The sequence below is a fragment of the Coffea arabica genome, chromosome 8c (assembly GCF_036785885.1).
Source record: "Coffea arabica cultivar ET-39 chromosome 8c, Coffea Arabica ET-39 HiFi, whole genome shotgun sequence".
Taxonomy (NCBI): domain Eukaryota; kingdom Viridiplantae; phylum Streptophyta; class Magnoliopsida; order Gentianales; family Rubiaceae; genus Coffea; species Coffea arabica.
Genome location: NC_092325.1, coordinates 46,333,868 through 46,353,767, shown reverse-complemented (window position 1 = coordinate 46,353,767; position 19,900 = coordinate 46,333,868). Strand labels below are relative to the sequence as shown.

The window sequence follows — 19,900 nt, the reverse complement described above, 5'->3', positions numbered from 1 at the left end:
GTACCTAAACTTTGACGCACGAGCGAATTTTAGTCCCCAAATTTTGGACGAAAACAAATTTGGTACCCGAATTTTCAAATTTTGAACACATTAAGTACCCTTGACGATTTTTTTCCAAATTATTACCAAAAAAGGCCATATGATAGTCATGTGTTTGGCCACAATTGTATAAAAAAAAGGCCAACAAAATGTCAAATGCCATTATAATACTAAGTATTAAATTTAAGGACTAATAGCGTAATAAAAAAATCCAAGGACTAAATAACATCACATGAGTCAACAAAATCCAAGAACCAATACAAATGAGCTCCAATTCTAGTACATTAATCTAAGAATCAAGTCACAAAATTTTGTGACTTGACGCACAAATTTTGTGACTTGATTCTTAGATTAATGTACTGGAATTGGAGCTCATTTGTATTGGTTCTTGGGTTTTGTTGACTCATGTGATGTTATTTAGTCCTTGAATTTTTTCTTTATTACGCTATTAATCTTTAAATTTAATACTTAGTATTAGAATGGCATTTGACATTTCTTGGGCCTTTTTTTCATATAATTGTGGCCGGACACGTGACTATCATATGGCTTTTTCGATAATAATTTGGAAAAAAATCGTCAAGGGTACTTAATGTGCTCAAAATTTAAAAGTTCGGGTACCAAATTTATTTTCGTCCAAAATTTAGGGACTAGAATCGCTCCTGCGTTAAAGTTTAGGTACCAAAACTGCATTTTTGACTTTTTTTTAAGTGTACCTCGCATTTGAGGTGCTTTAGTCTTTCAGTCAAAGAGAAAAAACGGAGCGTGGTTAAGAAACAGAGCCGATTTATTCAGAAACCCTTAAGAAACCAGCAGAATTGGGGACTGCAAATTGAACCCAAATTCCATCCCAAAGCCGTCATTCTAATCTATGGAGCAGCAGCATCCATCAAGAGGAGATACAAATTGGAGGGAAGGACTGCAATTTTGTTTCATCTTACAGCCACGAAAGCTGTCGTCAGACAGCTAAGTCGGCGGAAAGCTGGAAAACGGAGCTGAGAGTGTTGAGCGAAACCTGCAAAACAGAGCCCGAAAGCTACCGGCATCATTTGGCGAAAGAGGTAAGTTTTCATCATGGTTTTACAGCAAAAGAAACAGACATATAGTCTTCGAATACTCCAAGATAAGGATAAAATCAGAAGGGGACAGAGCTTTTGGGTTAATATATTAGCCAAAGTGAATAATGTGTGGGTAGTCCTTTTTTCTTAACACGTGAGCTCGCATTCATGACCTCGCATTTTCTGAATGCAAAGACCTGATCGGAATTCCATTCCAAATTCATCCCTTTTGCAGAATTTTTTTGAAATCCATCACAAAGTTAGAAATTTGTCTTAGTTTTTGGGACCATGATATGCTCAATATCCTTCCTGACCATAATAACAATTGAGTATCCACGTATAGAGTTCGATGGAGATTTTGGGTTTTATTTATGATTGTGTGTCTGAACTTTTAATTCCGTCCACTTGTTCTGTATATACAACTATACAAGTGGATTTCTGGCTGAAACACTTCGCGTAACTTAATACTTGTATTTGGCTAGTGGAACTCTTCGTCAGTGGAGCAATAGGAATTTGTCTTTGTTGGAGCACATTATCAACCCGATCCTAAATCCGACCAACCTGATTCGATTCGATTCGATATTTCTTAGCGGGGCAGATGCAGGTCGCATACTCACAAAAATGGATACGGATACGGATCAGGAAAATAAAAACTTGCGGTATCCGATCGCAGGGTATATTATATAAATATTAAAAAATTAGGAGTCATTTTATAATTTTTTAATTTTTAATCCTAAGTGTAATTGAAGTGGCTCACAGTCTCATATTCTAATTCCATATGATCTGCCTCTCCTCGTCTTGTTTGAAGAAAGAAAGCGAATATTCTTGACGAAGCCTAAACCAAATGAACAAAACGAAGCAAAATTTGTGAAACTCGATCATAAAATTTGTTTATCCCTTTCATCATTTTCATTTTTATTCTACCTCCATCGATCTTTCCTACAAATCTTTGATCAATTCAATCAAAGATTTGTGTTTGGAGCTCAAATGTTCTATTAGCTAGATATTTAAAACATTTGTGTCTTTCATTTATTTATTTATTTGATTTATTTTATTGCAATTATGTCTCTTAAATTTGTCTCTTTTATTTTAGTGAAAGAAATTTATTTTTCTTTTTCATCACCTTTAATGCTATAAGGTCTATTCCAAAGATGTAAGAGAGTTGGGGAAGATTTTTCAAGCTTATTTTGATTATACTTTCTCCAAAAATTATCAACTCTATTCAATTCTTTTCCGAACTTGATTCCACAGTCAACTCATTTGTGATGCAGTCTTGTACTAAAATATCCTTAAGGAAGTTGGGAAAGTTGTCAAATACTTATTATCTTTATGTTTGTTATGTTGTAAAAGGATGAAATGTGTGAGAATGGTGATGTACTCAAAATTATCATGAAATTTCATTTTGTCTATTAGATATTATAATTCTTATATGTACTAAATTTATAAAATCGATTTGATAATTGGATGAAATGTGTGAGAATGATGATGTATGCACTTTGACTATAATATCTCTACCAATATTAATTGGAAAGCAGGTTTTTGTTATTGGAAAACACATTGATATTAAGTGGAAAGTAATTTTTTTAATTGAAAAATAGTTTTTTTTAGGGACGGGTACCCTATGATCCGCCCTTTTTTTTTCGGGTACCCAAAGATATTAGGAGCGGATTAGAGTTGCAAAATGGCTGATCCGATATATTAGGGTCAGGTCAGCCAAATCATGTTAGGGATGGGTACTTGACCCGTGCCCACTCCTACGTTTCTATCTGTCTTGGAGATGTCTCAACCGAGTTTTCGGCGATCTATTATCTCAGAATCATCTTGTCCCGATATCATATTGAATAACTCCGTTTCGGTGACGACTTGGCCGAGTTTTTGAACCATGGCTGATCTGGTTGCGAATCAGATTGGATGCTAAGAGGGACATTTGGGATCTACAAGCATATCCTTTTAGTGGCAGATAGATGTCATTGTAGCAGTTTCCCTCTTTATTTTTGTTTCCTTTTCTATTTAGTTGTTTTAAGAGTTTTTTTATTTTCTTGTGTGCCTATAAATAGACTTAGTTAGGGCTATTGTAAATCAACCATTCTCTTGGGCATATAAATTAAATTAACTCTTTGAGTTGTTGGCTTTGCCATGTCCTTGGGGTGTAGTCTAAAATTTAGATTCTTGTTTAATCTTGCTTAGATTTTGATTTCAATCTTGTTATTTTGGAGGTTTGATCGAGTATCAATCCTTGGTTCTTTCTTATGAAATTAGTTTATGAAACATTGAAGCTGTTCCTTTTAAATTGCTTCCACTACCGCGTCAATTGGTATTACCGCTGATACACATCACAATAGCTTTGATCACATGAATGCTACCTTAGATTGCATCGACATTCCTAGATCGCATCGATGCTCCCAACGATCATCAGCTGTTTTCCATGGCATGATATAGAAAGCTAAGATGATCTTGCAGCACTTGGATTCGCTAAAAGTAGGTCATGTGTTCAAGATACATATGCATATGCAGTGGCTAGACGCAGCTATAGACGACAAGTACGGGATATGTATGTGGTTAGGAAATTCGCTCCTGACAAGCCTATTGTGCGTGCCGTCCCTTGATGCTCTTATAGTATGAAAGGAGCATGCAAAACAACCAAAGTAGCCATCAAATCCGTAAGACTATAACACCAAGTGTTGTAGCAAAATCTGAGCCTTTCCTACGAAAATCAATAAAGTTGAATTTTGTATCACCCGGTGTGCATAGTTAAATTTGTTGTAACTATGTTGGATGGTGAAGTAGTTGAATTTGAGATTTTCCCAAGATCATATACAACTTCATGTGTTCGTAACTAGATGCGGAGGTTCATATGCAAGCATGGGCCCTATAAAATTCCAGGGAGGATTGTTCATGATCAAGTAAAAAGGCTCGTGCACAAGTACGACTCTTTAAATTTCGTGGAAGAATTATTGGCCTGTATAGTTGTTTGTGGTATGCAAATTTTCTTTCGAACTCAAGGTCAAGTTCTTTCAAAGTGGAGGGGATTGATGTGAGACAAGATTTTTACATCTCGTAGAAAATAATTCACGCACAGATAAAAAACGCCACACCCATAGATCTGGTCGCAAATCGGGTATTGAGAGGTATATTTTGGATCCGCTCCGTAGATCTACACAATTCCTCTTTATTTTCATTCCCTTTCTATTTAGATATTTTGAAAATTTCTTACTAGTTAAGTAGCTTTTCAGTCTAAGTATTTCTTGTTGTGTGCCAATAAATAGACGTAGTTAGAACTATTGTAAATCAATCAATCTCTTTTAACCAATAAATCAAATTAACTATTTGAGTTGTTGGATTTGCTATGTCCTTTGGGTGTGCCCTCGATTTTAGATTCTTGTAAAATCTTCCTTAGATTGAGATTTGAATCTTGTCATTTTAAATATTTGATTGCGTATCGACCCTTGAATTTTTCTTATGGAATTAGTTTCTGAAATTGTTCTTTTTAAATCCCTTCTTCTGTCGCGTTAAAACTATAGTGCATGAATGAAAGTTGTTTTTGCTTCCAGCAGCAATCACAAATGTATGGATAAATAATTGGAAGATGTCAAAATCATGTAAGGTTAGAAGAAATTTCCTATAAAATCCTGCTGGACAAAGTAGGAACATTGTTTTCTGCAGGAAACTCAACCATCAAGTTTCATGCAAACCAAAGATGAATATAGGAGATAAATACTTTTCCTTTCCTTGCATACATGTTATTCAAAGACTTAATTGTCACCTTATTCAAACACCAGGCGACAATAGCTCTAATGCGCAGTCCAATGTAACGCTGCGGTTCTCTTGAATTTGAATGGGACGTAAATGTCAGCAGCTATGTGACGATCACTTCTCAATGAGTACGGAACTCATAACACGAACTGCAGCCGCACTTACATTAAATGATGACCGTCTGCAAAGTTCCAATGGGAGAAAAAGTCCAGTTGGGCAAGGAAAAAGGAATGAGATTTGTTTCATGCATGCAAAGAGAACGTAGAGCGCACAGCAGCAAATTTCTAGAATTTAAAATGAATGAAAGTAAAATGGAAATAGAACATCCTTTCTTTCACAGGAAAAAGCTAGGCCCCCTAGAAAGATCACATTTAACCTGGAGTTGTTTCACCTTTTCATACTGTTCAAAACCAATAGACCAAAACAGGATATGAACCACTGTAGCCTATAGGCCAAATCCCAGATTGTAAACATACCACAACCCCCAAGGAGGGTAAAAACAACAAAAAGAGCCCACAACAACAAAGCGAGAGGGTAACGACAATCTGCAATGCAGCAGCAGTATATCTAATAAGGTGCCGTAAAATTGGTATAAATTCCTATATACATGCACAAAAACCCCAAAAAAAAATATCTAAGACAGCATTACAATTACTCCCATTCATGTTTCATCCAGACTTCAGCATCTTGTAGAAAGATATGAAGACTCATCAACATCTTCCCTGAGGCTGTATCTACTGAAATGTTTGACTCTGAACTTCCATTCTCCTTTTACTGGGTCATAAGAAACAAATTCAGCACCTTGATCCTCTGCCTTCCTTTTAAGCATCTCCTTATACTTCTCAATTCTTGGACCCTCTGTATAATGCTGTCCGGTCTTCTTGTCAAAGCATTTTATATTCAGGAGTGTCACTTCTGCAGGCTTATTAAGACCTTGTCCAACAGGAGGTTTCTTGCTCTCATCCATGTATACTATCACCTCTCGGTTATTAAATTGGACCAAAGATTCTAGATCAAGTCGGCGAACATCTGTCTCCCCAATGAACTTGATGCTGCCATAGCCGTGTCTTCCAACCACAAAATTCTCCACCCGCCGGCAGTATCCTGCTTCAACCCTTTCTTTGGCTGCCAGCTCCTGGATTTTGGGCTCTGTATAATAATCAGCATGACGAAGTTTTGGCATCAGCGCCTCAATTTCAGCACCATACTCGTAAGCAACAGCTGCTTCACCAGCTCGGTGGCCAGTAAGAGTGATACTGTACAAATCTCCCTTTTGCGTGGAATGCTCATCAGAAACCCCATTAGGCTTCTGGTTCTGTTTGACAGGATGAACTTGATCCTTGAAGCCATTTTCAACTGAAAATTCTGCATTGTCCCACCCCCAAACCGGGGTTTTTGGGGGAGGGGGGTGTTACAGTAAGACCACATCAAGCAAATATTACACATGAAAGACTAAGATTGAAGTTTTACTTTCTTCCGGAAGTAATCTAAACGTCTAAATATCTATGGTGTCAATTCAACAGATTCAAACACTATTATTAGTACATATGCTAAATTATTTGGAGACTGAAGTCCAAAGTGATTTGCATTGATTCAATGAGTTGAGGCACTAACATAACTACAAAGTGATAAAACGGGCAATAATCCCTGTAAACACGGCAGTGAATTAAGATTAAAAGGACCATCCCTTGTTAACCTTCCAACAATAAAGTCCTCAAGAATGTTAAGTTGGTTGAGACTGTATTCAACCAAAGGTAACCCAGACATAAGCTGTGAAAAAAAGTTTAATTTATAAATGACACAATTAAAAATCTTTCAAATTTCGAAGGGGCAAAAACAAAAATTTCAGAGACTTGGGACCCCCTATTTCCGTCCTTTGCTAATTAGTATCTGCTATCTACTCAGAAAAACCAAACAGTTAAGCAGGATATAATCTTGAAATCAGTAGTTTGATCTTTATTTTGGTTTAGTTTGCTCTACGTCTTAAACAAGAATATCTCTATAAAACTTTTTCTCAAGAAATAACCTATGAAGAAATACACATGCACCAAATGCAAAACTGATAAATATTCATATTCAGTAGCACATACCAGATACAAATAACATTATTGTATAGAAGTAACAAAAGGTCATGCCAACAGTTAAAACATCAACTACTTACTATCTGTATCCTCAGCACTAAACCCATTTACAGGAGGAGCAGAACCAAATTCTGGAGGTTTACCTGGAGACATAAAACCGGACAAATTCAGTTACCAGAAAATGAACCCAAATCTGAAACACTTCACATCAAAACTATATACGTGTGCATGTTGCAGAAAGGCCTGTTGCTTTAATCATAATCAAAAAACACTTAGTTTAAATTTTCAAGACATCTAGTAGCTACAAGAAATCCAGATTCTATTTAGAACAGATATGGTTGGAAACAATATCCTAAATCACAATCAACAATCTAAACCAAAAAGAAAGGCTCTAAACTTTGTCATGGCATTGAATCAGATATACACTTGATCATGGCATTGAATCACATATATGTAACTTTTGGTAGTAAAAGATGGAAACCACTACTATCAAAACAATTAATGAAAGGATAAAACCAAATAAAGCTTGATTAAGCAAGCCAAACTGAGAAAGGGAAATCATTTCTTCTGTATATATTCTCTCTCATACCTAACCATACTTTAAGGTCATCATCTAATACTGGAATTTTTGGGGATAATCAAAATCTTTGTCATTACAAATATTCATAACAAATTCATCATATAGCAAACATAAATAGAATCTGAATTAATTCTAGAACAAATTATTGTTATGTCAACCTATAAAGTCTTGAATAAGTTAGCAAGGATCGCATCACACTCACACCCCGAAAAAAAATACAATTAGCCCCTAAATTTATAAACCTTGTGTTAGCTGCATCCATTGTACCGTCAATTGTATCAAATTCACCTTGAACTATTTGACTGGATCCAATAACTCGAGCCTTAAATTTATCATCTGGAATACAACAAAATCAGGTACACCAACCAAGAAGACACTTCCCATATCCCGTTTATGCATTCATGTTTCTGTCAACAATCAAGTCTATGCATACAAGACTCAAAACGCACATGAAAGGATGACTCCAGATACAACAATGTTAATTGGGAGGAAACAAGAGATGTACACGTGTGCTTTATTTGGGGAAAAATTATGCCGAACAAACACAATTCAATAGGAATACAAATGCAATTAACAACCAAGTTTACCATTCTCATGAGTGGCACTAGATGTGTACTGGGTGTTTTTCTCAACACTCATCCTAGGTTGCCGCTGTTCCACTGGACGAATCACCAAAGCTCTAGGGTTTTCCCTGGGAATGAAAACGGCATCTGCTTTTGGTGTACTGGGTGTTTCTTCATCATCATCGAAGAAAGGAACCTGTTTATAACAGCATAAGCAACAAAATACCCATTTTGGTTGTCAGGGATTTTGCCTCAAAATGAAAGGAGATCATACATAGGAAAACTAACAACATCAGTTAATGCAACAAAAATCTCCTCACTTTAGGACCATCAGGTTTCGGATGGTATTTCCTAGCAGGCAACTTGATCCGTCTTTGGGAAAGATGTCTAGAAGTCAAAATTGATGATATCCTGACAGGAGCAGGTTTGTCAACGACCTGTTCAAAAAGCACATCATTAACTCTGTTCATGGTTCTTGCACATTGTTCTTTGGACACTCCCAACAGTAATAAGAGATCCTAATAAGCATATATACAAGTATATTATGCTAAAAAAAGGAAAAGAAACAAATCATTCAAAGAATAGCCTTAACAAAAGCATTTAAAGAATGAAAAGTTTGTAATATATTCTTTACTTGGTTCGTACAGGACAAGCACACTTACAGGTAGGCTAGAAATCCCATACTGAATTGAAGGAGAAGTGCCAGTGCGACCAATTGACATCTGTGGCATTGCTGGTAAAGTTCCAAACGGATTTGTTGGAACAGATTGTCCAACCATAGAGCTCTGAATAGCTGACCTGTATGCATGCATCAGATGCATGGGTACTAGGGTAGGGCAGATTTCAAAAAGACAGCGATCATTTTAATTAGAATGCCTAGCGATCATTTTAATTAGAATGCCTACCCTACGCCTACACCCCAATTTTCTTTGGTTAAACCCTAACTGAAGTCAAGCTACCAACTTTTACATGTTACTGAATCTCAGAAAGTAGATCACCAACTAAAAGTTGGAGAAATTTCAGCACAATAAATTTCAGCAAGTATTTCTGAAGGTGTAAATCGCCAGAAAAGCTCATAGTATAAGGACTAGGAAATGAAGATTACATTAAAAAGTGCTTAATATCAACAATGGTAAGTATTCACAATAAGATTTTGAATGGGTGTATTTAACTTCTTGATCCCATCCATCATGTGCTTATGCATACCTAGCAATATTATCAGGCAATGAAAAACTAAGACTGGTTTTATACATACGATTGCCCAAAAGCAGTCTGACCAAATATGTTTGACGTGACACCCAAGGCACTTGTACCAGCTGTTACCCAAAAGGAAATGTATGTTAGGCAATAAAACTAGAAAAAGTTTTAAAAAAAAAGTGATACTCAAGGAATCTGATGATGTTAGGAAGTCATAATAAGAAAAAAAAAAAAAATATATATATATATATATATATATATATATATATATATATATATATATATATGATATTCAACTAACCTGATGGTGTCTGACCAAAGTTTCCAAAGCCAAATGCACCAGTACTCTGAGCAGGCTGCACCACTTGAAATGGTGTAGAAATGGAAGGCTTCAAAGGAAAATCAGAAGTACAACTACAACCAATCAGTCCACTTATGCACATACACACACAAAGAGAAATAGATAAAATGAAAAATCCAATCAATTTAGACAAGGAACCTAGAGTTCATGAAATAATATGCTGAAGCAAATCAGACAAGTAGTTGGTAAGCTGCTTTCTCAAAAAGACAACTGGAAGTCTGCCATATCACTAAAGGATAAACAACCACCACCTATTCAATCATGAAAGTATACAATTTCCAACTAATATTATCATCAATTTTGCATCATAAACTTACCAAATCGTATTCCAAGATTTTCTCACACATCAATCCAAAGACATGTGGTTGCTGGGTTCCAAGCACCAAATTTCAAAAAAATTTCAAAAAGGTAAGGAGAAAGTAGTGGATTGCAACCACAAGTCCAAACAACCACCATCTATTACTTTCACCATGACTTGCACCAAATTTAAAAAAAAAATTAAAAAAAGTAGTGGATTGCAACCACGTCTAAACAACCACCATCTATTACTTTCAACATGACTTGCAACAAATTTCAAAAAAAAAAGTAGAAAAAAAGGCTATAAAAGTAGAATATTCCACCAGTAATTCATCTCTAGTTCCAGAAGTACACTATATCATAGCAAGATGAAGTATGGTGGATTGCAACTTCGTTCTTCTAACTTATGGCATACATTCCGTATTTTTACCAAAAGACTTGAAAATGATATCCATTCATTCACACAATTATATCCATTCATTCACACAATGATAATAAATAACTTTCAAAAATCATCAATCCCAATGACACTATATTATAGCAAGATGAAGTATGGCATATTGCAACTCCATCCTACTACCTTCTAGCACACAGTCTGTACTTCCACTAGAACAATGCTTCACTTGAAAATGATGATCCAGAGAGAGATAGAGCTACAGGGAAAACACTTTATGTTGACAAGACAAGTTGCTACTTTATCAAACTTGACAGAAACGGACAAGACATGTTGCTACTTTACCAAGCTTGACAGAAACGGCGTTCTAAAAACTACCTCTAACTCATATGAAATAAACTTTACCCAATATGCTTGAAGAAGAGAGAATACTCAATGAATAACTCTTCTCAACCAAATAGAAAAAGAGCAGCAGTTAATTGACTCACAGTGGTCTGACCAAACCCAATGGGATTGCTTGTAGTTAACAATGATGAAGTGCTTGAAAACAAGTTGCCACCAAAACCAGAAGATGGTGAAGTAAATATGCTTGATTGGCCAAAAGGTGGTGCACTTTGTCCAAAGGATGGCGTGGCCTGTCCAAAAGGAGAACTGGTCTGTCCAAGTGAAGGCGTAGTTGATTGGAACAACGGGGATGACTGAGTGTTGCCAAAGCTTAAGCCAGAACCAAATGGAGGATTTGTTGCTTGTGCAGATGACGAACCAAAAATAGAAGTTGATGTTCCAAAAGAAGCAGCATTTGAAGAGCCAAAAAGTGAAGGGGAGGTACTGGCTCCAAAAGGGGGGTTTGAATTAAACAGGGTAGGGGTGGATGATGTTGTCGAGCCAAAGGGGTTCGATGGGGTTGCAGCTCCAAAAGGTGAAGAACCAAACGCAGAGGAAGATGAAGATCCAAAACCTGGACTAGTGAAAGATGAAGTTTTTGGTGCAAAAGGGTTGGAAGAAGTGGAAGATGAAAAGGGGCTAGCAGACGACTGGCCAAAAGCAGGGGCTGAAGAGGATCCGAATCCTGAAGCACCAAAACCACCAATTGCAGCAGTTGACTGCCCAGCAGGCGCAGGTCCTCCTGGTAGCACAAAAATATAATAGTTCAAGTAAGAAGGTGCTTCATGAGATATACAGACTAACATCCTATGGATTAGTTCATTTACCTTTATCTCCAAGCTGATAGTCCTCCCATCGAAGTTCTTCATGGCTCTTATCCTTGTAAACAGGCATGGCTGATATTGATTCAAGTTTTCCAGCTGGTTGTGTACCAGTGTCTACCTCAGCTGTTGCCACATAAGGGGTGACCCTACTTCCCCCACGCTGGGTTCCAAAAGCAGATTGTCCAAAACCAGAGCTGCCAAATGTTGGAGTAGTAGCCTGAGCTCCTACATGAGAGTTGCAAGGAGATCAAAAACAGTAACAAAAGAAAATAGTCATAGTGATAAAACTAAGACCCCAGAAAGCTTACCAAATGGTGAACTCTGAGCTCCAAAAGGTGTTGTAGTAGTGCCAAATGGACTACTACCAAAAGTAGAAGCCGACTGGCCAAAAGCTGGAGAGGAACCAAAACTAAAAGAGGGACTACTTGCAGCACCAAAAGCAGGCGCACTTGCAGCACCAAATGCAGGCGCACTTGCAGCACCAAATGCACTGCCTGTAGCACCAAATGCCGGCGAGCTTGCAGCACCAAATGCCGGCGAGCTTGCAGCACCAAATGCTGGCGAGCTTGCCGCACCAAATGCCGGCGAGCTTGCAGCACCAAATGCTGGCGAGCTTGCAGCACCAAATGCCGGCGAGCTTACAGCACCAAATGCAGGTTGTTGACTTGATGCGCCAAAAGGTGTCGAGGAACCAAATAGATTACTACCAAAAGCGGGCTGTGACTGTTGAAAAGAGCTTCCGAATGGACTAGTTTGGGTGGTACCAGCACCAAAGGCTCCAAAAGCAGGCTTCTGTCCAAAAACAGATGTACCTGTTCATTTGCAACAATTACAAATATCACCATAAGTTACATGTCTGAAGGTGAAATAACACACAAAGCAAAGACAAAACGTCGCACATCAAAGATCGAAACACTGAAATCACCAAAGGCTACAGGGAAAAAACTACAGGCAATACCCAGATTTAGAGTGTGAAATAAATTTAAAAAAAAAAAAAGCAAAACAAGGATGGAATATTATCCCTCTGGTATAAAGGAAAGAAATTACAATTTATTGTGAACCACCATAAGAATTTAAGTCTACCATGGAACTAAGACTCTCTCCAAAGCAAATGTGTAGGAAGTTAGATAAATCAAGTTATATCTGAACTTGATAAGATAATTGCACAGCCACATACAAGGAAAACATATAGGTTTAGTCCTCTAGCTCCGTTTTGCTTGAGGCTCACTTTTCAAGTGAAGCAAGGCATACCATCAAGAATTCTCCTCAAAATACCTATTTGGTAGAATATCCTTATCCTCTATCAGTCCAAAGGTTCTGCTTTTAAAATTAAATATCCAGTAATTCAGGCCTTAGCAAAATGGTAAAATTGTTCCAATTTGACCTGCTGCAACAGAATTTTAACACAAGGATACATGCATTCTTTCCAAGGATAAGACTAACACACAACATACCCTATAAAACCTGCATAGAATAATCATTAAGACTTGATGTGAAAGATTTGCCTGTCCAATCAGGGGTCAGAAGATTTGACAGAGAGTATGTACAATAAATTAAGGGACTGCCCCATACTGTTATGTTTTTCTGCCAGGGATGTGGTTAACTAGAAAGATGTCCTACAACATGACTGTTCCACCAACATTAAGGCCACATAAAAAGAAAAACAGTTTCAACTGATTTACATTTTTGTTTTCTTCTTTTACTGGCACTATTAGGCAATCCTCTCAAAAGAAGGCACCAAACTGAATCTCATTAAAACCAATCAATTCATGAACAAAACCAATAACTCAAGCAACAACTTCAATGTAATCAGTTCAAAACACAGCAAAGAATCCCCAAAGTCAACAGTAGCAGCCCATTACTGACAACATAAGCCACAGAACACAACAAAACAACCATTTAAAGCAACAAACTTTTGCGACAAAAGACCACCCGATTCACTGAAAACTCTATGGGTTCAAAACCTAGACATAAATCCCCCAAAAAGTTGCAGCATTTGTCTCCAAAACCAAAAAAAAAAAAAAAAAAAAAAATCAGCCCCTGACATATAGTTTCTGCACTTATCAATTTTCTTTTTGTCTTTTTCTGCTTGACAGGGGCAACTAAGGAAGTGGGATAAGAGAAGGTGGTACCACAAGAGTTAAAAAGAGAAGTTGAAGGGATGTGGAGGCAAACCGAGGAACAGGAGAGCTGGAAAGAGGGTTGACAAGGTGAAAAGGAGACAAAAGCAAACTAAAACCCAAGAGTTAAAGGTCAAAGAAGCAAACAAAGCCCACATCTTTGCAGAATATTCAAGCCATACTTCCACCAATTTCAGTAACATCTTGCAAGAATTGTCATCACATGAGTAGTGGCAAATGCAATGATAAATTGGAACACATTCTTTACCTTGTTCACTTCTAAAGCTATCCCACACAACTGAATCAATTATTCTCAGAAGCAACAAATGTGAAATTGAGTCATCTCAACATAAGATTGTGAAGTGACTTTTAGACCCAAAGAGGTACAATAATTAGAACCCCCATAACCAAGATTATCAAATCAATAATCAAGCTCACATCAAGCTTTAGCACACTCGAAGTGGAAGAGAAAAGGAGGAAACAAGAAGCATATAAGTTATAAAACTTTAGGCACGTACTTCCAAATGATGATGAACTACCAAAGGCAGGAGCTGATGACACTCCAAAGGCAGGCGTTGAAGTTCCAAAAGCAGGAGATGATGAAGAACCAAAAACTGATGTGGAACCCAAAGGTGAAGAATTTTGGTTCCCAAACACACCAGTAGAAGTGCTACCAAAGAAAGAACTCCCAGTTTGAGCGCCAAAAGGAGTCGTACTCCCATAGGCTTTGGGAGCAAAAGGATTGCTGGCTGCATTGGTGGTCGGCCCAAACACTGACTGTGACCCAAATGGGCTATTAGATGCCTGCCCAAAAGCTGATAAAGGAATAGCACAGTTAGTGCACAAATTAAAAGAATGGTATAACTGTTATCAGTGGATCTATGAATCAAAGGAATCTTTGTAGATAAAAAAGGGCAAAAGGCCATATGATATCAATAACAGTCCTTATTAACAATGCAAAATGTAAAGAAAAGTTCAAGGAGAAGGAAACAGAAATGAAAAGACTAAAGATGACCAGTAAGGGCCTTAAGATTCACAAATTCTAAGTCCGTACCACATTAAGTAGTATAGAGACACACTTACAACGTAAAACAAATAAGAAAACATAAATATAACTCCTAACAAAAAATGTACCTTCAGGCCCTCCCCTCCTAGGGAAAATTAGCAAATAGCAAGGAGGAGCAAAAGGGGAAAAAAGGGGGAAAGAAAGGAGCAGTGGCAGATTGCCAGACAGGTAACGGAGAAATGTAAGAGGGAACACTTACGGCTTGAGCCAAACATCTTTCGTTCCAGAGACAAAGCCTGAATGCAACTCAATCAAGTTTAATCCAGCAAGGGAAAGACCGCAGCTCCTGAGAAAGCTGCAGAAACGCGAATGCAGCACAAAAAATGAAATTGGTAAGGACTAATCAGAGAACATTGTCCAGCCTAATTGGATCGATTGTCTACATGCAACCAACTTGATGCTGGTAATTAAGAATGAAGACCAATAAGACTAGTTCAATTATACCAAGAAAATCAACTCAATTACGAGTAACTGCTCTCTCAAGTCAGTGAATTAAACCTAAGTAGATATCCACAAAATGAGTGAATGGACCACTTCAATTCCCAAAAATAAATAAATAAATAAATAACACTAGCGGAAAAACCACGGCTAGGGGGCGGGTGGTACGCTACATAAACAGAATACAAACAATAAAAAATGTAAAAAACGAAAAGAAAAACAATTTGAAAAAGGGCCGAAGCGAACGAAGTAGCTAGGGTTACGACTTACGATGGTACCTGAGATAGGAAGAAGAAAGATAATAAATACGCCGACGACCGTCGATCTGCCACCACTTGGACTTGACCATAAACGGTGGAGTAGAGGCACCCCCCCCCCCAACCTTCCTACTCCGCTCAGCGTCAGATGGTTGTGCAATCTAGACGCTCCGCAGACTACTTTGCTTTTTTTTTTGCCTTTCTATTTCTGCACGTATTCATACATACATGTACATTTTTCCTTGTTTTCCGAACGTCTCTATGCCCTATTATTATGAGACTAGAAAGACGGAAGAGAGAGAAAGAGAGAGGAAAGGCTGTTTGCTGTAGGAAAAGAAAACCAAAAGATACCGACTTGTAAGTGGTACTTAGAAGACCAGTATTTGTTATACTCCTGATTAGGGCTTTATGAGCAAAAGGCCCTGTTCATAATTCCCGAACCGTTTCGGGTTGGTTCAAGCCCCAACGCCAGTATTGATATGTGTAGCGTATATGGCTCTTGATTCGGTGAAATCATAATTACGACTTTGCCCATCGATCAGTATATGATTTGTTTTCGCAAAGCCCCTTAAAACACAAGTTCATGATTCGTAACAAACGTAGTCCTATAAAACAGCACACTTACTGCTGTTACACCCATGTTTGATTTATTGGGTTTCAGATGCATGTCTATCAATTCTGCTGAGCTTATGTGTTTCTTGAGTTTTTCATTTACTTGGATGCTTCCTCTGTGTTTCCTACTGTACTTTCTGGAGATAATGCTTTCCTTTTCTTCCTTGGGTGTCATTTTTTTTTTTTTTTATGAGTTTTAGTTCTGTTGCAATAATTTTTCATTTCTTAAATTCATTTTTTTTATGAGTTTCAGTTCTTAGCTTGCGATGGTCCGATTGTGATTGATTAATGAGTCTATTGATATGTTAGCTGTTTGAATCATCACTTAATAATATGTGAGTAACTCTTACCAAAAATAAAAATAATAATAATATGTAAGTAAACTGAACAGTGTTATGATTGGTTCATGTCGTGAAGGAAATTAAAGCAAATTATTTTAGTACTAGTTCCCTAATTCTTTTTGGTGTTTTGTTTGTCTAGTTTTCATATTAGACTAGAAAATTTCAAGTCAGTTTCTAAATAAGTTTTGATTTATAATTGTATTTGTTTTAAGAAACTTTACAGTTTATAAATACTATTAGTCTAGTACATTATTATTTGAAAAGTTGAGTTGAGTCTTGAAATTAGGTTTGAGAGAAAATGTTATAATTGAGATTTGTGAATTGTAAAGACTACGACTTGATATTTGTTATTTGAGTTTTGGATTAATAAAATTATTGAGTATTTGTTCTGCTTCTCTTCCTACATGTTTTTATGTGTTAAAAATTGTTTCAGCTGTGCATGCGCGAATTTTGTGTGCTAACAAGTGATATACAAATTTTATATTTTCATCCTGGGACTTGTTTGTAAAATTGGAGCACAAGATCAAAAGATTTATTTTTAACAATTTGGACACATAATTGGTCCTAATTGAGTGGAGATTAAATAATTAAAATATGGATCCGCATTATTTACAACATTGTCCTGTTTTTATCTTTGATGATAAAAATAGTTTTGAGATTTGGAGATCGATGATGAAGAATTTTTTCAAAAATATTAGAATTTGGAATATTATCCAAAAGGGGGTTCACGGAATCTATAGCAGATACAGAATTATCAAGTGATGCAGTTAAACAATTACGGAAGAACAGATAGTTGAATTGCAAGACATTCCACTATTTCAGTACCCAAATCCAATTACGCATAGTAAAAAAATTCATACATGTAAATACATTAAAGCAGACTTGAAATATTTTAATTAATTTTCATGATCATGATGGAGAAAAAATTTGTGACGAAGAAGAAGAAATAAAATTTTTTGATAAGACAAAGAAATAAAAAATTGTAGAAGTTGTGGGTACACATGAACATGAAAATTTTGTGATTCAAGAAAAAATTTCATATGTGGTTGAGAAAAAATGTGAAGTCATTGATAAAATTAAAAATATACCTGAAGATCATAGCAGCGTAGAAATTGTTTATTTTGTCAAGATTGATGAAATTTTTAAAAAGGAAAATCAAATGATAGACTTAGTTGAAATCAATTATCAGGTAAACAAATTAATTGAAAGTTGTGGTACTGCTAAAGTTGATGCAGCTGTTAGTGTTAAAAAATTGAAAGAAAATTATGGCGATATTGAAAATCTCATTGATAAAAATTATGATTTTCTGGTTTTTGAAAATTTTATTAGTGATATGGATGAATTAAATTATGGAGTATTGGATGAAGAATTGGTGCGTATATTTGAATTTTTTTGACAAGAGTAATCAAACCAAGAAATTGTTCGGAAAATACAAGTTTCGTCCAATACCGTAAGTGAAAATGAAATTAGAGATCAATTATAAGTTAGAATTCCATGTCATCTATACAGCGACGGAGTTTTTTATGGAGATTCAAGTTTGTGATGGTATTGGAGATGGCAGTATCAAAAGTTTGGTTTAAGAGAGGCAATAAAGAAAATTAAACTAAGTTATTTTAGTGTTAGATTTATACTCCCTCCGTCCCACTTTGATAGTCTCGTTCTCCTTTTTCGTCTGTCCCAAATTGTAGTCCACTTTCCAATTGAAGAATGTAGTTGTATTTTAATTTTTCTAAAATACCCTTATTCAATGTAAGTTGTTGTTACTATAAACCTACCCCATTTAACGAGAGTTGATTCTTTTTTTACCATCAATTCAAGTTCCCATAAAATTGTACTATATTTAATGTGAGGGTATTTTAGGAAAATAGCAATCTAAATTTACTTTTCCAATAAAGTTAACTACTTTTTCTTAAATTATGTGAAAAAAGAAATGAAACTATCAAAGTGGGACAAAGGGAGTGATTCTTTTTTGTGTCTTGTTTATCTAGTTTTCATATCAGTTTTTAAGTAAGTTTTGGTTTATAATTTTATTTATTTTAGGAAACTTTGCAGTTTATAAATACTATTTGTCTAGTAGATTATTATTTGAAGAGTTGAATAAAAGAATTGAGTTGAGTCAAGTCTTGAGATTAGGTTTGAGAGAAAGTTTCATAATTGATATTTGTAAGTTATCATGAGCGAAAGATTACGATTTAATATTTGTTATTTGAGTTTTGGATTAATAAAATTATTGAGAACTTGTTGAGTATTTATTATCTTTTTTCTTCCTATATATTTTTTATATATGTTGAAATTGCGTCCGCTCTACTAAGGTGTCAACAGGTCGGATTCGAGTCGAAATTAAAAATTTCGGACCTGGACCTGTTTTTATGTAGTAGATCTGAACCCGACCCGTATATTTGACGAGTCCTGATTTTAGAGTCTCGAAATTGGGTCCGGGTCTAAAAGGTCCAAATTTAAATATTTTAAAATTAAATTCAAAATCAATCACAAATTCAAATTTCAAACTTAGACAAGTCAAATTACAAAGTTAAATCACAAATAACTCACAGTAGTCAAACTAAAACTAACCACAAATCAATCTACAAAGTCATTACTAAATTGTTAATTTAGTAAAATACTATATTTAGAAATATTTATATTTTATAATAATTAATATATTATTTGGATCCGAGTCGAATACGGGACAGAATCCTATATTCCGTATCCGACCCGTTTTTGTTAGAGTAAACGGGTTCGGATTCAGGTTTGGGTATTAGAATTATTTTTGAATCCAAATTCAAAAAAATTTATCGAATTCAGGTTAGATCCGGGTTTAAACCAAACCCGTTGGCACCTCTACGTTGTGTGCGCGCAATTTTTTGTGTGCTAACGTGTCGCATTAAGCTTTTCAAGTGAACTTTAATGATCTATCTATTCTTTTTTTTTTTTGGTTGCCTGTCACGGTATCCAGGGTTTTGCCTTGACTAATCCGTTGGTCGACCCGAGTCGCACACCTGATTGTGGTGGATGAGTCTCCCAACAAGGGTGGTTGCGTATGCCAGGTTTCGAACTTGAGACCTGCTTAAGTAGAACCAAGCTGCTTACCACTTGGCCCAACCCTGGTTGGTTCTATTCATGGCTACTAACTTTACTTGTTTGTGGATTTTGTTCATACATTAACTCGGTAAAAGGGATTGGATTTTCTATAGTGGATGACATCTTAATTCAATTATGACTTCTTTATCAATCATATAGGTAGAGACTATGCTACTACCATTGTGTCACTTTATCAGCCGTCGTTTGCTACTACCATTGTGTCCGATTAAAAGGTACTAATACCTCAAGGGCTATTCAATGATATTGGAATGTTCTTCTGCAATGAATATATGATACCTTAGAATGTATTGCATTTTGTTGCATAGCTAATGTCCAATGGATGTTTCATGCTATATCAGGTATTTTGTTTGGTTCCCTTTGCATATAGTTTAGATTGACCAAGGGAAATATATGAATGCAAAACCTCTACAGTGACGAGGCTTGCATGCGACCTACATTC

At 36.2% G+C, this 19,900-nt stretch overlaps 1 protein-coding gene and 1 long non-coding RNA gene across 3 annotated transcripts; one reads left to right on the top strand and one right to left on the bottom strand.

The window, feature by feature from the left end:
* Nucleotides 1-957: 957 nt before the first annotated feature.
* LOC113722423 (uncharacterized) lies at nt 958-1,626 on the top strand. Its single transcript, XR_003456716.2, has 2 exons — nt 958-1,097; nt 1,577-1,626. It is a non-coding gene; the product is annotated as an uncharacterized lncRNA (long non-coding RNA).
* Nucleotides 1,627-5,210: 3,584 nt separating this feature from the next.
* On the bottom strand, nt 5,211-15,861 carry LOC113722422 (nuclear pore complex protein NUP98A-like). 2 transcript variants are annotated; one of them, XM_027245731.2, is made up of 13 exons: nt 15,431-15,861; nt 14,914-15,009; nt 14,167-14,463; nt 11,837-12,340; nt 11,532-11,753; nt 10,809-11,446; nt 9,570-9,657; nt 9,327-9,387; nt 8,734-8,869; nt 8,392-8,508; nt 8,096-8,267; nt 7,009-7,071; nt 5,211-6,212 (listed from the first exon to the last, which is right to left on the bottom strand). In XM_027245731.2, exons 2-13 carry the CDS (start codon nt 14,927-14,929, stop codon nt 5,527-5,529), a joined length of 3,000 nt encoding a protein of 999 aa, XP_027101532.2. In that variant the 5' UTR covers nt 14,930-15,009; nt 15,431-15,861; the 3' UTR covers nt 5,211-5,526. The 2 variants fall into 2 exon arrangements, with proteins under 2 accessions (XP_027101532.2, XP_071919491.1); XM_072063390.1 differs by having other exon boundaries at nt 15,423-15,766.
* Nucleotides 15,862-19,900: the final 4,039 nt, after the last annotated feature.